The following is a 13,345-nucleotide window of genomic DNA, read 5'->3' as shown; positions in this document are numbered from 1 at the left end:
AAGAAAATCTTAAAAAAAAGTTTAAAAAAAAAAGAACTTCAAATCAGAAAATCAGAAACGCATCCAACATTCAGAGGAAGAACAGTAGGGGGAAAAAAGGCCTCCTAGTTGTGTATTATCTGCCTGATTGTGTGTTTTTAAATTTTTTATTAATGTTTATTTTTGAGAGAGACAAAGAGAGCACAAGTGGGGAAGGAGCAGAGAGAGAGGGAGACACATAATCAAAAGCAGGCTCCAGGCTCTGAGCTGTCAGCACAGAGCCCGAAATGGGGCTGCAAGATCATGACCTGAGCCGAAGTCACACACTTAACTGAGCCACCCAGGTGCCCCTGCCTGATTGTGTATTAAAGCAAAACAAATGTGTAAGTAAAACTGAAGTAGTGGGGGACAGTCTGAAGTTTCCATAGAGCAAGAATGGCACTGCACTCATTACTACAAATTTAACAATAGTAAATGGGAAATATGTATGTACTTACATATTCCTTCATTCATTCACTACCTCAAATTCACTAATTCTATTTTTATTAAGGTAGTTAAGTTTTCAACTAATCTACCATCAGGATTTTAAGAGACTTAACTCCCACTATTAAGGAGAGACTTCCATAAATTACTTAGCTTCTTAGTGTCAGCTTCTTTTTATAATACATGTATTACATAAATTTTGTCTCTTCAATGAAACACTAAGCCACTTAAAGCTAAAACTATGTCTTTTATCATCTTAAATCCCCTCTATGTATTCTACAGAGTAGATGCTCAATAAATATTTGGTCATTTAGCTATACAGAACTAATAAATACAGAACTAATATATATCCAAGAAGTACTCTAAATATTGTAAGGAGGCTTCTGAGTATGGAAAAGACCTGCCCTCAAGAGCCTGCAATCCCTTCTGTCATAGTGATATTTTAAATATGCCATAGTTTAGGGTACCTGAGTGGCTCAGTCGGTTAAGCATCCAACTTTGGCTCAGGTCATGATCTCACAGTTCATGGGTTTAAGCCCCAGATCAGGCTCTGTGCTGACAGCTCGGAGCCTGGAGCCTGCTTCAGATTCTGTGTCTCCCTCTCTCTCTGCCCCTCCCCCCACTCACGCTCTCTCTCAAAAATAAATAAACATTAAAAGTAAAATTAAACATGCCATAGTTTGGGGGTTTGGAGAGAAGGGGGAGCAGCACACCAAATAGCTACTGCTACTGTTTAATAATCATTTCAAAAGTATGCCAGAATTTCTACAAATTTCCACCAACATTTAATCTTCTCTCTAAAGACTATTATATAAACTGAACTCAGATCTATTCACAAACAGGATAATGATTAGAGAGTAACAACGCACTCAGATAAACATCACTGCAGAATATATTGTTTATTAACTGAAAAGAAATAGGATTACGGCATTAGCAGATCAAGGAAATAAAACAGGAGATATACATTTAAATATTTGCCAGAATTTATAAAAGTCAAGCAAGTTAATTTGCAGAATTGCAGAATTTGTTTCAATTTGGTTGGAACAAAAAACACATCCTAGGAGCAAAGGGATAAATTTCAATATGGATAAGAGGAATACATGCTGAATGAATGTCAAAGGGAATCAAGAAGTACAGTATTTGGAATTACTTGGGTCTTGTACCAAACATTAGTAATGCTACTAATGTTGCAGAAAAGGTGTTATAAATTTATACACATAAACACACTAAACTTTAAGAGAATACACACTTACAAGAATCAGTTTCTTTAAAACCTGTAAGTAGAAGAAAAGATATAAGAAAAACGTGATACCAAAAAAGCCATTCTAGAAAAACATAAGACAACATAAGTAAAAAGTATAAAAAATAAAATACTAGGAGAAAAAACTAAGAAATAACAGAGTAAACCAGCACATCACAACAGAAATACACAACATCACAAATCATTGTTAAAAGCAATGCAGTTAAGTGGAACCCTCACACAATGCAGGTGGGAGCGTATAATGGTGCAGCCACTGTGGAAAACAGTCTGGTGGTTCCTCAAAAGTAAACAGGAATCTCCGCTACTCTATTCTGAGGTATATGGCTAGAATAATACCCAAAATAGGTATTCAAATGATACTTATACATGAATGTTCACAGTAGCACTATTCATAATAGCCAAAAGGTGGAAACAACCCAAATGTCTATCTACCGATGAACGGATAAACAAAATGTGGTGTAACACCACAATGGAATATTACTCAGCCTTGAAAAGGAATGAAGTATGATACATGCTACAATATGTATAAACCTCTAAAACATTATGCTAAGTAAAAGAAGCCAGACACAAAAGTCACATATTAATTAGATGGTTCTATTTACATGAAATACCCAGAATAGGTAAATCCATAGACAGAAAGCAGATTAGTGGTTGCCAGGATCAGGGAGAGGAGGGAAGAAAGAGATCCATAATGTTCTAAAAATGTTTTGGAACTAGAGAGACATGATGGTTCCATAACATTGTAAATATACTAAATGCCACTAAATTGAACACTTTAAAATAGTTAATTTTGTTATGTTAATTCCACAATTAATAATAAACACAAATGTCCCCTCCTCCAAAAATGCAGTAACAGCCATGCTTCTTATCATCTGCTAATAACAGAAAACACTAAAATTGTTTGCCAGAGATCTCTTTAGATTCCTTCGTTTCTTCTCTCCTGTAAAACATACCTGACTAAATCTATCATTCCCTTTCTTCTAGAATCCTCACTTCCATATGGCTCACACTCCATATAGCTACCCTATACCCCCATTCTCACTACCCCTCATTAACCTCTTTCATTGTGTCCTGAAAAACCTTAGTTCTCAGGGCAAAATGAGAACTGCTAATCACTTCCCAGTTAACCTGCTCCTCTTTCTGTGGAAAAATAACCCTTTCAATTTATCAAACTTTTCAGTATGTTAAGTCTGAAATGACGATAAGATACCCAAATGGAAAAATCAGCAAGGTGGACAATCTGAGTTCAAGAAAAGTGGCTGATCATGATCAACACATTAGTGTTTGATGAAACCAGGTGCAATGTCAGGGTTGAAGAAAGAACAGGCTAAATGCTTTTGACCCATCGTACACCTAACCCTGGATCATTTGGTTTCCATAATCTTGCTCCAGGCTGCCAAGTATTACTGGAAAAAGTTATGAAATCCTTCAAAGTGAGTTCACTGCAAGTCCATATTGTTTCAATTTTAAATGAATACTACTTCTAAGTAATCCTGTTATTTGCTTATTGATTTATCAGCACAATGATTTTCCAACTATGAGCTTCAGACTCCCGGGGAGCTGCACAATTAGCTATCACAATGGATACCCAGAGGCATGCATTATATAAAGAAATATACACCTATATGTATTAACATTTTTCCAATGTGCAGATACTGGGGTTAATAAAACACAACGTCATGTGAGAAAGTACTAAAACAGCAGCTTTTTGCTAATACGCATTTTCTCAACTAACAAGCACTATAAACATAACTACAGTGATGTGGGGGGAGGGTTTCACAAACCATTGTGAAGTTAAAAAGGTTGTCATCTTCAAAATACTGGGACCCACTGCCTAAGAGAATCTCCCACAGCACTTAAACATGCTTTCCGCACTCAAAGCTCCTAGGTACTCCCTGCCCACTTCCACTCCCAATTCTCCTTTCATTTTCTCAAGAAAATCAAACACATGCTCATATATCCCCTCATCTGCCATCCATCTGAATTTATTTTTTTTCACTACTTCTCTATTTGATACTTTAGAAGTTACTGGTGTGCCTCTTCCCTTTTAAGGCTAATTCAGACATACACACCTGATCCCATCTCTTCCTTGGTCCCTACTACCTCAATCTATCAAACAGGTTTAATCTCTCCTTCAAAAGTTTTTTCCCTTCTACCTAAAAACATTTTCAGATCTATCTTATTCTGATAAAACTTGATTCTACTACATGTTCTAGCTACTACTCTATTTCTTCCTTTTGCTGTCAACTTCTAAGGGCTGGCCTGTTATAGACTGAGCCAACTACCTATTTTTATAAATAAGATTTTGTTGGAATAGCCATCCTGTTTTTTTAGGTATTGTGGCTGCTTTCCCACAAGGGCAAATTTAAGTAGTTAGGAAATCCTATGGCCTGGAAACCTACAGTTTGTCTCCTAAAAAAAAAAAAACAAAAAAAAACAAACAAAAAAAAAAACAAAAAAACCCTGGGTGGCTCAGTCAGTTGAGTGTCTGACTCTTGATTTCGGCTCAGGTCATGATCCCAGGGCTGTGGGACTGGGCCCCACATCAAGCTCTGCACTGAGCAAGAAAGAACCCTGTTTAAGATTCTCTCCCTCTCTCTCTCTCTCTCTCTCTCTCTCTTTCCCTCTGCCCCTTCTCGCCGACTTGTGCTCTCTCTTAAAAAATTTAAAAATAAAAATAAAAATAAATAAATAAATAAATAAATAAATTTTTAAAAAGGGGTCAAGTACTGGGGCTCCAAAGCATGATCTACATTCAATGCCATCATTTCCTCTGAGAACAAGTGGGTACTATTAAAGGTTTTGGAGCAAAGTAAAGTACCATGAGCAAAAGGGCCTTTCAAGACTCCTAGTTTAACAACAGTGTGCAGGGAAGATATAAAAGATCATTTAGGAAATCACTCACTGCAAGAGTCTAGCATTAGGCATACAGGGAGAGAAACAAAAGGGACTTTGTAAAGGAAGAAGCATCAAGATTAGATGCAATATATGACAGAGAAGACAAAGCTCACACCAAAATTTCAATCTTTGGTGATGTGGTTTCTCCTATAATCTACTGTAGACTTACAGCTTTTCAGAGTCTATCTTAGTGACTGTAGAGTTCCTAAAATCTCAATACTAATTCCATATCCTCAGTGTATCAAGCATTCCCCATGCTTGCTACCTGGCTAATTCCTAGGTAAGCAAATCACTTAGGAAGAGGCAGTCCCAACAGAGTTGGCCAAATGAGAACACAGGACCAATGTCAGAGATGGATGGAGTACTCACCTGTGATACCAAGTAGAGAGAGAGGGGAACTAAGATTTCAGGTCCAGAACTGGCTCTAGCCAAACAGGAAGAAGCAGCTATGAATTTGCTTACAGTAGAAGCAGAGTGTCTTTGATATTCTGACATACTCTTTCTGATGTTCACACAGACCACTATTAGAGCAGCCACTGGTAAGAGTCTCATGAGAAACAAGCCAAAAAACAAGACTGAAAGGTGAGGAATTAAATGGAGCAGACCCTATTGGTCTTTTGTCTAGGAAAAGCAGTCTTCCTTATTAAAGATGGTACTACTTTTCAAAATGGCCAACATGATACTAACCTTCATTTACAGAGTTTTCACATCCCACAAGATTGAGAAGGATATCATCATCTTTATCATCAACTTCACATCCCAGCAGCATCCAGTTCTCCACGTTATCACTTTCTGAAATGGTGCTCTCTTCCTCTTCACTTGAACTGACCTCTATAATCATGACCTCTCGGATTGTACCCGATAGCTCTTCAGATTTAGGCTTCTCAATATTCCTCTTGCATTTCTTATCAGTCAACTTATTAGAATGAAAAGATGCAGGAGGACCTTGGGTTTTTTCTTTTGCTTGGACTCTAAAATTCTTTCTTTTGCATCTGTAAATACTATCTTCATCAGACAAAGTGATGACCTCTGACCCATCTGATAGCTGGATGACCTCACTATCCGAAAGGATAATTAAGTTCTTCTGATTTGGTTTACTAATGGATGATTCAGAATTCCCAGAGTTCTTCTCTTCATGTTCTTCCTCTTTAATGACATTATCAAGATGTTGGGCATAATGAACTTGGCTGTAGAGCTGAAATTCCACCTCACTATCAACACTCAGTTCACTAGAGGACTCTTCACGATAAAGGTCATCTTCGTATGCTTCTATAGTCTCATAACCACCAAACATCATGGAAAGTCAGTAATCTTGATGCTGTAAAAGAGAAAATCATACAAAGAATGTATTTTAAAAGCTCAGATCATGCCTGTTTAGTGCATAACAATATCACCTTAGAGCTAACTTCTGTGAAAGCCATCACTGTTCTCAGTGACATATTAAAATACCTTTTCCTCTTAGAGTACCTTTTTTTCAAGGATTTCCAAATCCTGTTATGACTTACTCTAACAATGCCCACCCCTCCCAAATGAAAATTACTACCAACAAATTGACTTACAGCTATTAGTGGAAACACAATATTTTGCAGGTGTGACAGAAAGAAAAAATAGGTTGACATCCACTGCTTCAGACACCAAACATTTTTTTCCCCTAAAATGTTAAAAATCACAAGAATGTTTTAAGTCATTCTCACTAGTCCGTCCATTTTTCATCTCTTCCCTGGTTCTGGCTCTTCCTCTCATCTTTTCAGATATGCATTCTCACATAGAAATATCACTTCAACTTTAATGAAAATCCACTACAGGAAACAATCATCATATTTACTGTTTTAGTGCAGATTTTTATTTTCAATCAAAAAATTAATCTCATGACCTTAACTTGACTAAAAGAATACATAAAAATAGGTGATAAGCCATGGTTTACTTTTGTACTAGCAATAAAGATGTGTATGAAACACACACTAAGGACCTAAAACTGAGGCAAACTCCTAGCTACAGGAGCACTTTATTTTCCTACTGTGGCATATTAAATCTTATTCACCTTCCACTCAGCTTAAACATCACTTTTCTGAGAAGCTTCCCTTGACCCACCAGACTAAATTAAGTGTCCCTTTTATAGGCTTCCATAGCACTTTACATTTCAAAACACTCACCACAGTTCTAATTACTAATTCAATGTAAATCTCCCACAAAAACAGACGACATAGCCCAGGAGAGCAGAAACTATATGCACTTTGTTAAACACTGGATCCCCAAAGCCAAGCAGAGTAACTGGTATTTGGCAGGACCTGCATGAATGTCTGTTGAATTAACGGATAAATAAATAAAAGAATAATATTATCTGGCATTTGCTCTTCAGTACTAATAAATCTAGTATGGGCCTAAAATATGGAAATTATGGTGGGACGAAGTTCACAGTTGTCTCCAACTATTCCAACTATTCTCTTATCAACCCAAAATCTACACAGATGTTTCAATGAGGTACTGATGGAACACTGATCCAAATGAGAGCTCTGGAAAAATAACTCAGGTTTTGTTCAAAAATCAGGGACAGCCTAAAGAACAATTACGATGAAAATTTACTCTTTCCACGTCCTTTTTAGCTATACAAATGCAATTCAGAAAGACCAGCTGTTTTTAGTTTACCAATTTTCAGCCCCAAATGTCAGTGTTCTGATGGCAGTTTTGGTAATATAACCAGCTGACTCCAAGAAGCAAATGAACAAAAGCCAAAAATGCACTCCTTACAATGGAGTTTTTCTGTTCACAGAAATAAAGAAACCGTGTCATACACTTTAAACTTACACAATGTTATATGTTCAGTTATACCTCAACAAAGCTGGGAGTAAAAATGATAACTTCTGAGTTAACAATACAGTATTGTATTCTAGAAATCTGCTAAGAGTAGATCTTAAAATGTTCTCACTGGTGGAAAAAAAAGGAAGACAGTATGTGAGGTGATGGCTGTGTTAATTAATCTCAATGTGGTAGTTATTTCATACAACAGATCATGATATCGTACACCTTAAACTTACACAATGCTATTTGTTAATTATACCTCAATAAAGGTGGGGGTGGGGGGAAGAAACCAACTTTTAAATGCCTTTTTCTTCTAAAAGTTACGATACACCTGTTCCATTCTTACACTGTCCTTCAGGTTGCTATGCTGTTGTTGTCATACAAGTTAAATGTGGCTGTCTGAATAATAATGCTCATAGCATTTATCAGTTTATATTGAAATGTTAGCCTCAGAGCAATTCAAATAAAAGATGAATTCTTTCCTTTTTATTTAATAGGTAAATTAATTCTAAAAGAAGTCAAAGGAATTATGCTTCCTTCAAAATCCTCACTGGATCCATACTGATAAAACATAAATAACATAATTCCAGTGCAGCACAGAAAAAATTAAAAGAGCTAAATTACAGAGTTACAAATTTGTACTACTCTTGGAACCATCCCAAAGGAAAGGGATTAAGAAAAGAGCCACGGGCACACCTGTGAATGTATGCCAAAAATAAACTACAGAAATATAATAAAAACTGACTTCCTTGGGTCTAGGGGTTTATCTCTTTCCTTGAAATGTAGAAAAATGAATTTAACAATTTAGCCCCTATGGCCTTTAAGAGGATTTTGTATCTTCTGTACTTGAAAATTGTGCTCAGCATAACTTGCTTTGCTCTTTATGTAGCTTATGTATGCCAGGGTTAAGGTTTGCCCGAGGCTATTTTGGTTTATGTTTATGTACTACTTTAATCACATTCAAATGCATTTAATTTTTTTTAAGTATACACTCGCAGGACAAATATGAAATAAATAAATACACACACACATCTTGAACTAGAAGACTTTCTCAGCTTTTAATCATTATATACGATCTCAAGCATACTTAACTAGATAACATAAGGTCCCTATGAGAGCCACAAAATTTTAAACCTCAAAGAGACCTTCCTGATTATCTCACACAACCTCCTCAATTTACACATAAGGAAATTAAAGCCTAAAGAGATAAGGAAGCCTATCCGAGGTTATGCAGCTGATTAAGAACATAGGTGGGACAGATTCACATTTCCCTGACTCTTAGCCAAGTGTTCACTAAGACTTTTTTTTTCACTTTTCCAAAATAACTTCAAATAAAAATTTTTTTAAAAAAGCTTCCTTCAAAGCTATATTTGCATTGGTTCTAACACCTAAGTTTATCTCAAAAATATCCATTTCACTTCCCAGTGGAGTATAAAAACTATGAAAGAGGCATTTTAATTGGAAGGAAAAGCATACATGTGAATTTATTATCACTTTACCATCCAAGAACCTTGCAAGTTGGTACTCAAGAGTACAGCAATCCCATGACCAAAGAAGATGGTTCTTAAAACCTAAAACACCCAGTTTGAGAATAAAATTTATTCATAAAATTAAAATGGTTTAACTAATAAAAAACAGGCATAGAGAATCACTGCAAAGACTCTCACCATTCAAAAGTGGGAGTTTTCATTCACTAAAAATTTTTAAGCTACACAACTTAAGGCTTATTTTAAGCTTTTATATTTTACTATAGTATTTTTGAGGCCAATACTTTTCTGCTCTAACAGTCTACCAGCTGGTCATTCCAGACCTTTTGCTCTTATTTCCTTTCAAAGAACTTTTAGCCCAAATGTTTCTTCTTGATGACATAGGTATCCACTTCAACATTCAAATCACAGATTACTCTTAAGTCCAATGTTCACTGGAAAGTGATTAATAGACATAGTTGATTTTCAACTTAAAATTTCTGACATACTCTATTATATTTATATACTCTGCTAGCTATCCTGACAGTGACAGATTTGAAACACTATTAAGTTCAGTCTAGAATGAAAATCTCTACCTATTCTTCAAATACAATTTTCACTCTGAAGCAAATCTGACTAGGGTAGAGAATTCAAATATGTGAAACGACACTCACCAAAAAAAAAAAAAAAAAAAAAAAAGAGACAATACAAGATATTGGTGGGAGAAAGTTATGCTAAATTTATTCAGACAAGTCTAGCTGTTCTTGGTATACATAGTCTTTTTATGATAACTAATCCTATCTCAAAACACTTCCTTCACCTTTCTCTCAAACCTTCTTCCTTTTACTACACAGCACCTTACTCTTGTAGCCACTTTATAATCCTCACTTCCAGGTCTTCCTCAGTTCATCCCCTACCCTCAGACTCTGGAAAGCAACAATACTGAACTGTCCCCCAAAGGTAATCCTGTCTGAAATATACACACAGCCCATTTCAGAGTCTTTGTATGTTACAGCAAAAGTATTCCAAACACAAAGTCAAGAGCTTTGGAATGGACAGTCACTAACTTGCACGCTCTCATTTTATGTATACAGAAACGGGCTCTCTGAGAAGCTTATTGATTCATTGAGCCTAAAGATCTCCTCACTGGACCCTGTAATGTGAAACGGAGGTAAATTCAGCCTAAACATGAGATTCCTAGAGTCACCAGCGATTCAGTGGTGGAGCCACGACTAGAACCGAGGCCTGCTGATTCCCAGCCAGTTCTCCCACTGCACCTGCAGCTTTTAAAGTTGGAAGTTAACTGCGGGCTCACAGGATGTGAGGGATATAGCAAATCTTGGTGCACACAGTCCAAATCCCCCTGTTTTACATAGGACAAGTAGCACAACCCCCTAAAATTTTCTGACCCCACAGTTGTAAGCTGTTGCTTCTGACAGCAGAGGCTGGAGTTGGGCTATTCGGTCCCCCACAGGCCGGGCTCCCTCAGTGAGGCAGGACCTCCGCGTTTAACTGACTGACCGGCTTCCCTAAAAAAAAAAAAAAAAAAAACGGGACCTGGGGGAGGATAAAAGGCATGGGGTAGAAACGCCACCCCCACCAAGGCCATGGGTGCCCAGGGTTTTTTGAACCACGACCTCGCCCCTGGCCGAGTAGGGAGAAGCGAACACCCCAGCCGGTCAGCCGAGCCGCAAGAGGCAGAACACGACTGAGGGGCCACGAGCTGCACCCTGCCACGAGTAGGGACAGACGGGGGGCGCGGAGGCCGGGGAGGGGACACGAGCTAGTTCCACAGCCCTGCGAGAGAGGCGGAGGGCGGGCAGGGGTCCCCCGGCCGCGGGCGGCTGGGGGTCCGTCACACACATACTCACTGCCGCGGCTGCGACCAGGAAGCACCAACCAGGAACCAAAGCGCGTAGAGGGATGGGGAGGGGCGAGGACAAATGAGGTAAGGAAACCGCGTCCGCGCGGACCCGGGAGGAGGGAAGGCACTTCCGGGGAAAACACAGCTCCCGGGAGTTGTCTTCCGTCCCCGCCTACCCGGCGAGCCCTCTGTGCGCATGCGTAATAACTGTTAACCCTTTCATTTCCCTGCTGATAATCTGTTGAGTTGCCTTCCTTGCTTTGCCCCTTCCCCTTCGTGACTTCTTTCAAAGATACCTAGGCTACATCTATAATGGGGTAACACTTGGCTTTAAAGACTTGCACGCAGGGGATGCTACTTAGTAGGCAAAATCAGGGAAGACCTCGCACCCTTTCTGTGCCGGAGAGGAAAACTACATCTCCCATGATGCCCCTGGGCGGGTTTCCGGACGGGCTCCGCCTCCTGCTGTCTTGACCTCCGGGGAACCCTCTTTGTGCCACGTGGCGTGGGAGGTGAGCTGAGACCCAAGTGGGTTAGGGTAGGGAGGACGGGTTCTGGAGGCCGGTTCCCCAGCGTACAGCGGGACCTCGACGAAAGAGAACCTTCTTTGAAAGAGTCTGGCCTTAACGCTAGGTGATCTTAGGCAGGTCCCTTCCACCTCTAGTTTGAAGTTGAATTTAGTTAGTATTGGGATGATTCTGGCTCTCTCTTTCCTAGAATTCGAGGCAACAGATTTAACTCTTTGTGAGTCTTGAAGACATGCCTTTTTTTTTTTTTTTTTTTTTTTAGCTCTACGCTCAATGTTGGTCTTCAACTCAAGAGTCAACATCTCTACTGACTGAGCCGGCCAGGCGCTCATGAAGAGCTGCATTCTTGATAAAGATTGAAGTTCATACTCGTCCTTTGGAAGCCTTCAGAGGCTACAAGATTGTGTTAGAAGCCTCTGTCTTCTGTTCCTCTTCTCACACCTTATTTTAATACTTAGCAATAATAAACCCATCTGTACAACTTTACACAATGGCAAAGCACTGTATAGGTTGGTCCTGGGCAACAGTCCTGAAAGATAAGCTTGACATTGGTACTTCTTCCCAACATTTTTTGAGCATCTGTTAAGAAGCAGTGTTAGCAACTGTGGATGTAGTGGTAAAAAAAAAAAAATTTAAGTCTCTGGTCTCCTAGAGCTGAGTCTAGCTGGGAAAACAATACAATTTGGGTGTAGTCTAAGAGTGTGATCAGGAAAATAATTAGAAATTAAATTAACAGGGGCACCTGGGTGGCTCAGTCAGTTAAGCATCTGACTCTGGCTCAGGTCATGATCTCACGGTTCGTGAGTTCGAGCCCCACGTTGGGCTCTGTGCTGACAGCTCAGAGCCTGGAGCCTGCTTCAGATTCCGTGTCTCCCTCTGTCTCTGACCCTCCCCCCATTCATGCTCTGTCTCTGTCTCAAAAATAAATAAACGTTAAAAGAAAAAAAGAAATTAAATTAACATGGTAAATGCTAGGAAGAAGGACAGGTTACAATGAAAAGGTAAACTTGGAGGAACCATTTTGCAGAGCAGGAAAAAGGCTTAGAAGTGGATCACAGAGATTACTAAATTGTTTAGGTAATGTGTATGGTGTAGAGAAGTTATCTCTAAAAAAATAAAGTGTTAAGCTTTTGTCAAGTGCCAGGCTTATCTATAAGTGTATTACGTATAAACCCTTTTAAAAGAATGTTTAATGTTTATTTTTGAGAGAAAGAGAGACAGAGCTCAAGCAGGGGAGGGGCAGAGAGAGAGGGAGGCAGAATCTGAAGCAGGCTTGGGCTCAGCTGTCAGCACAGAGCCCAAGGTGGGGCTAGAACCCACAAACTGGGAGATCATGACCTAAGCTGAAGTCGAAGGCTTAACTGACAGCCACCCAGGCATCCCTAAACCCTTTTAAATTTTAAGAGCTTTTTTTTAAGTTTTGATTTTTTTATTTTGAGAGAGAGAGAGCATGAGTGAGCATGCGGGTGGGGGAAGAGCAGAGAGAGAATCCATAGCAAAGAATCCCCAGTACACCGTTTTAAATTCTAACAACATTTTGGGATGCTTGGGTGGCTCAGTCAGTTAAGCATCCCACTTTTGATTTCAGCTCAGGTCATGATCTCACAGTTCCTGAGATCAAGCCCTGTATAGGGCTCTGCACTGACATCAAGGAGCCTGCTTGGGATTCTCTCCCTCTCTCTGCCTCTCTCCTACTTGCATGCACTCTCTCTCTCTCTCTCAAAATAAATAACCATCTAATTAAAAAGTTATAAATAAGTTTTAACAACCTTTTGAGGTTGATTTTTATTTTTATTTTAAGTAATCGGTACGCCCAATGTGGGGCTCAAACTCACAACCCAAAGATCAAGCTTTGCACACTCTACCAACTGAGCAAGCCAGGCTTCCCTTGAGGTTGATTCTTCATTCCCATTTCACAAAAAAGGAAACATTCAGAGAGGTTAAGCAACTTGCCCAGGGCCACAAGGTTAGGAAATGCACTGAGTGACCATGCCCAATCCTACTATTACTCAAGCATTCAACAAAGATTTACTACTTACCATTAGTCAAAATGCTTTAGATACTCCTT

At 39.0% G+C, this 13,345-nt stretch overlaps 1 protein-coding gene across 3 annotated transcripts in view; it reads right to left on the bottom strand.

Annotated features, from left to right (window-relative positions):
• The window catches only part of ZCCHC7 (zinc finger CCHC-type containing 7), a 251,668-nt gene extending 240,779 nt beyond the window's left edge, over positions 1 to 10,889 (bottom strand). Inside the window, exons 1-2 of one of the 3 annotated variants that reach the window (XM_019454473.2) lie at positions 10,758 to 10,889; positions 5,309 to 5,939 (exon numbers count right to left, since the gene is read on the bottom strand). In XM_019454473.2, coding sequence (XP_019310018.2) covers positions 5,309 to 5,918 — 610 coding nt within the window. In that variant the 5' untranslated portion in view covers positions 5,919 to 5,939; positions 10,758 to 10,889. Of the gene's footprint in view, positions 1 to 5,308; positions 5,940 to 7,450; positions 7,548 to 10,753 lie in introns of those variants that run through there. The other 2 variants (XM_019454476.2, XM_019454477.2) reach the window with 2 other exon arrangements.
• Positions 10,890 to 13,345: the final 2,456 nt, after the last annotated feature.

The sequence above is a fragment of the Panthera pardus genome, unplaced genomic scaffold (genome assembly GCF_024362965.1).
Source record: "Panthera pardus isolate Hobbes unplaced genomic scaffold, ASM2436296v1 HiC_scaffold_20, whole genome shotgun sequence".
NCBI lineage: Eukaryota > Metazoa > Chordata > Mammalia > Carnivora > Felidae > Panthera > Panthera pardus.
The sequence above is the reverse complement of the archived record's forward strand: the minus strand, read 5'-3'. Positions and strand labels throughout refer to the sequence as shown.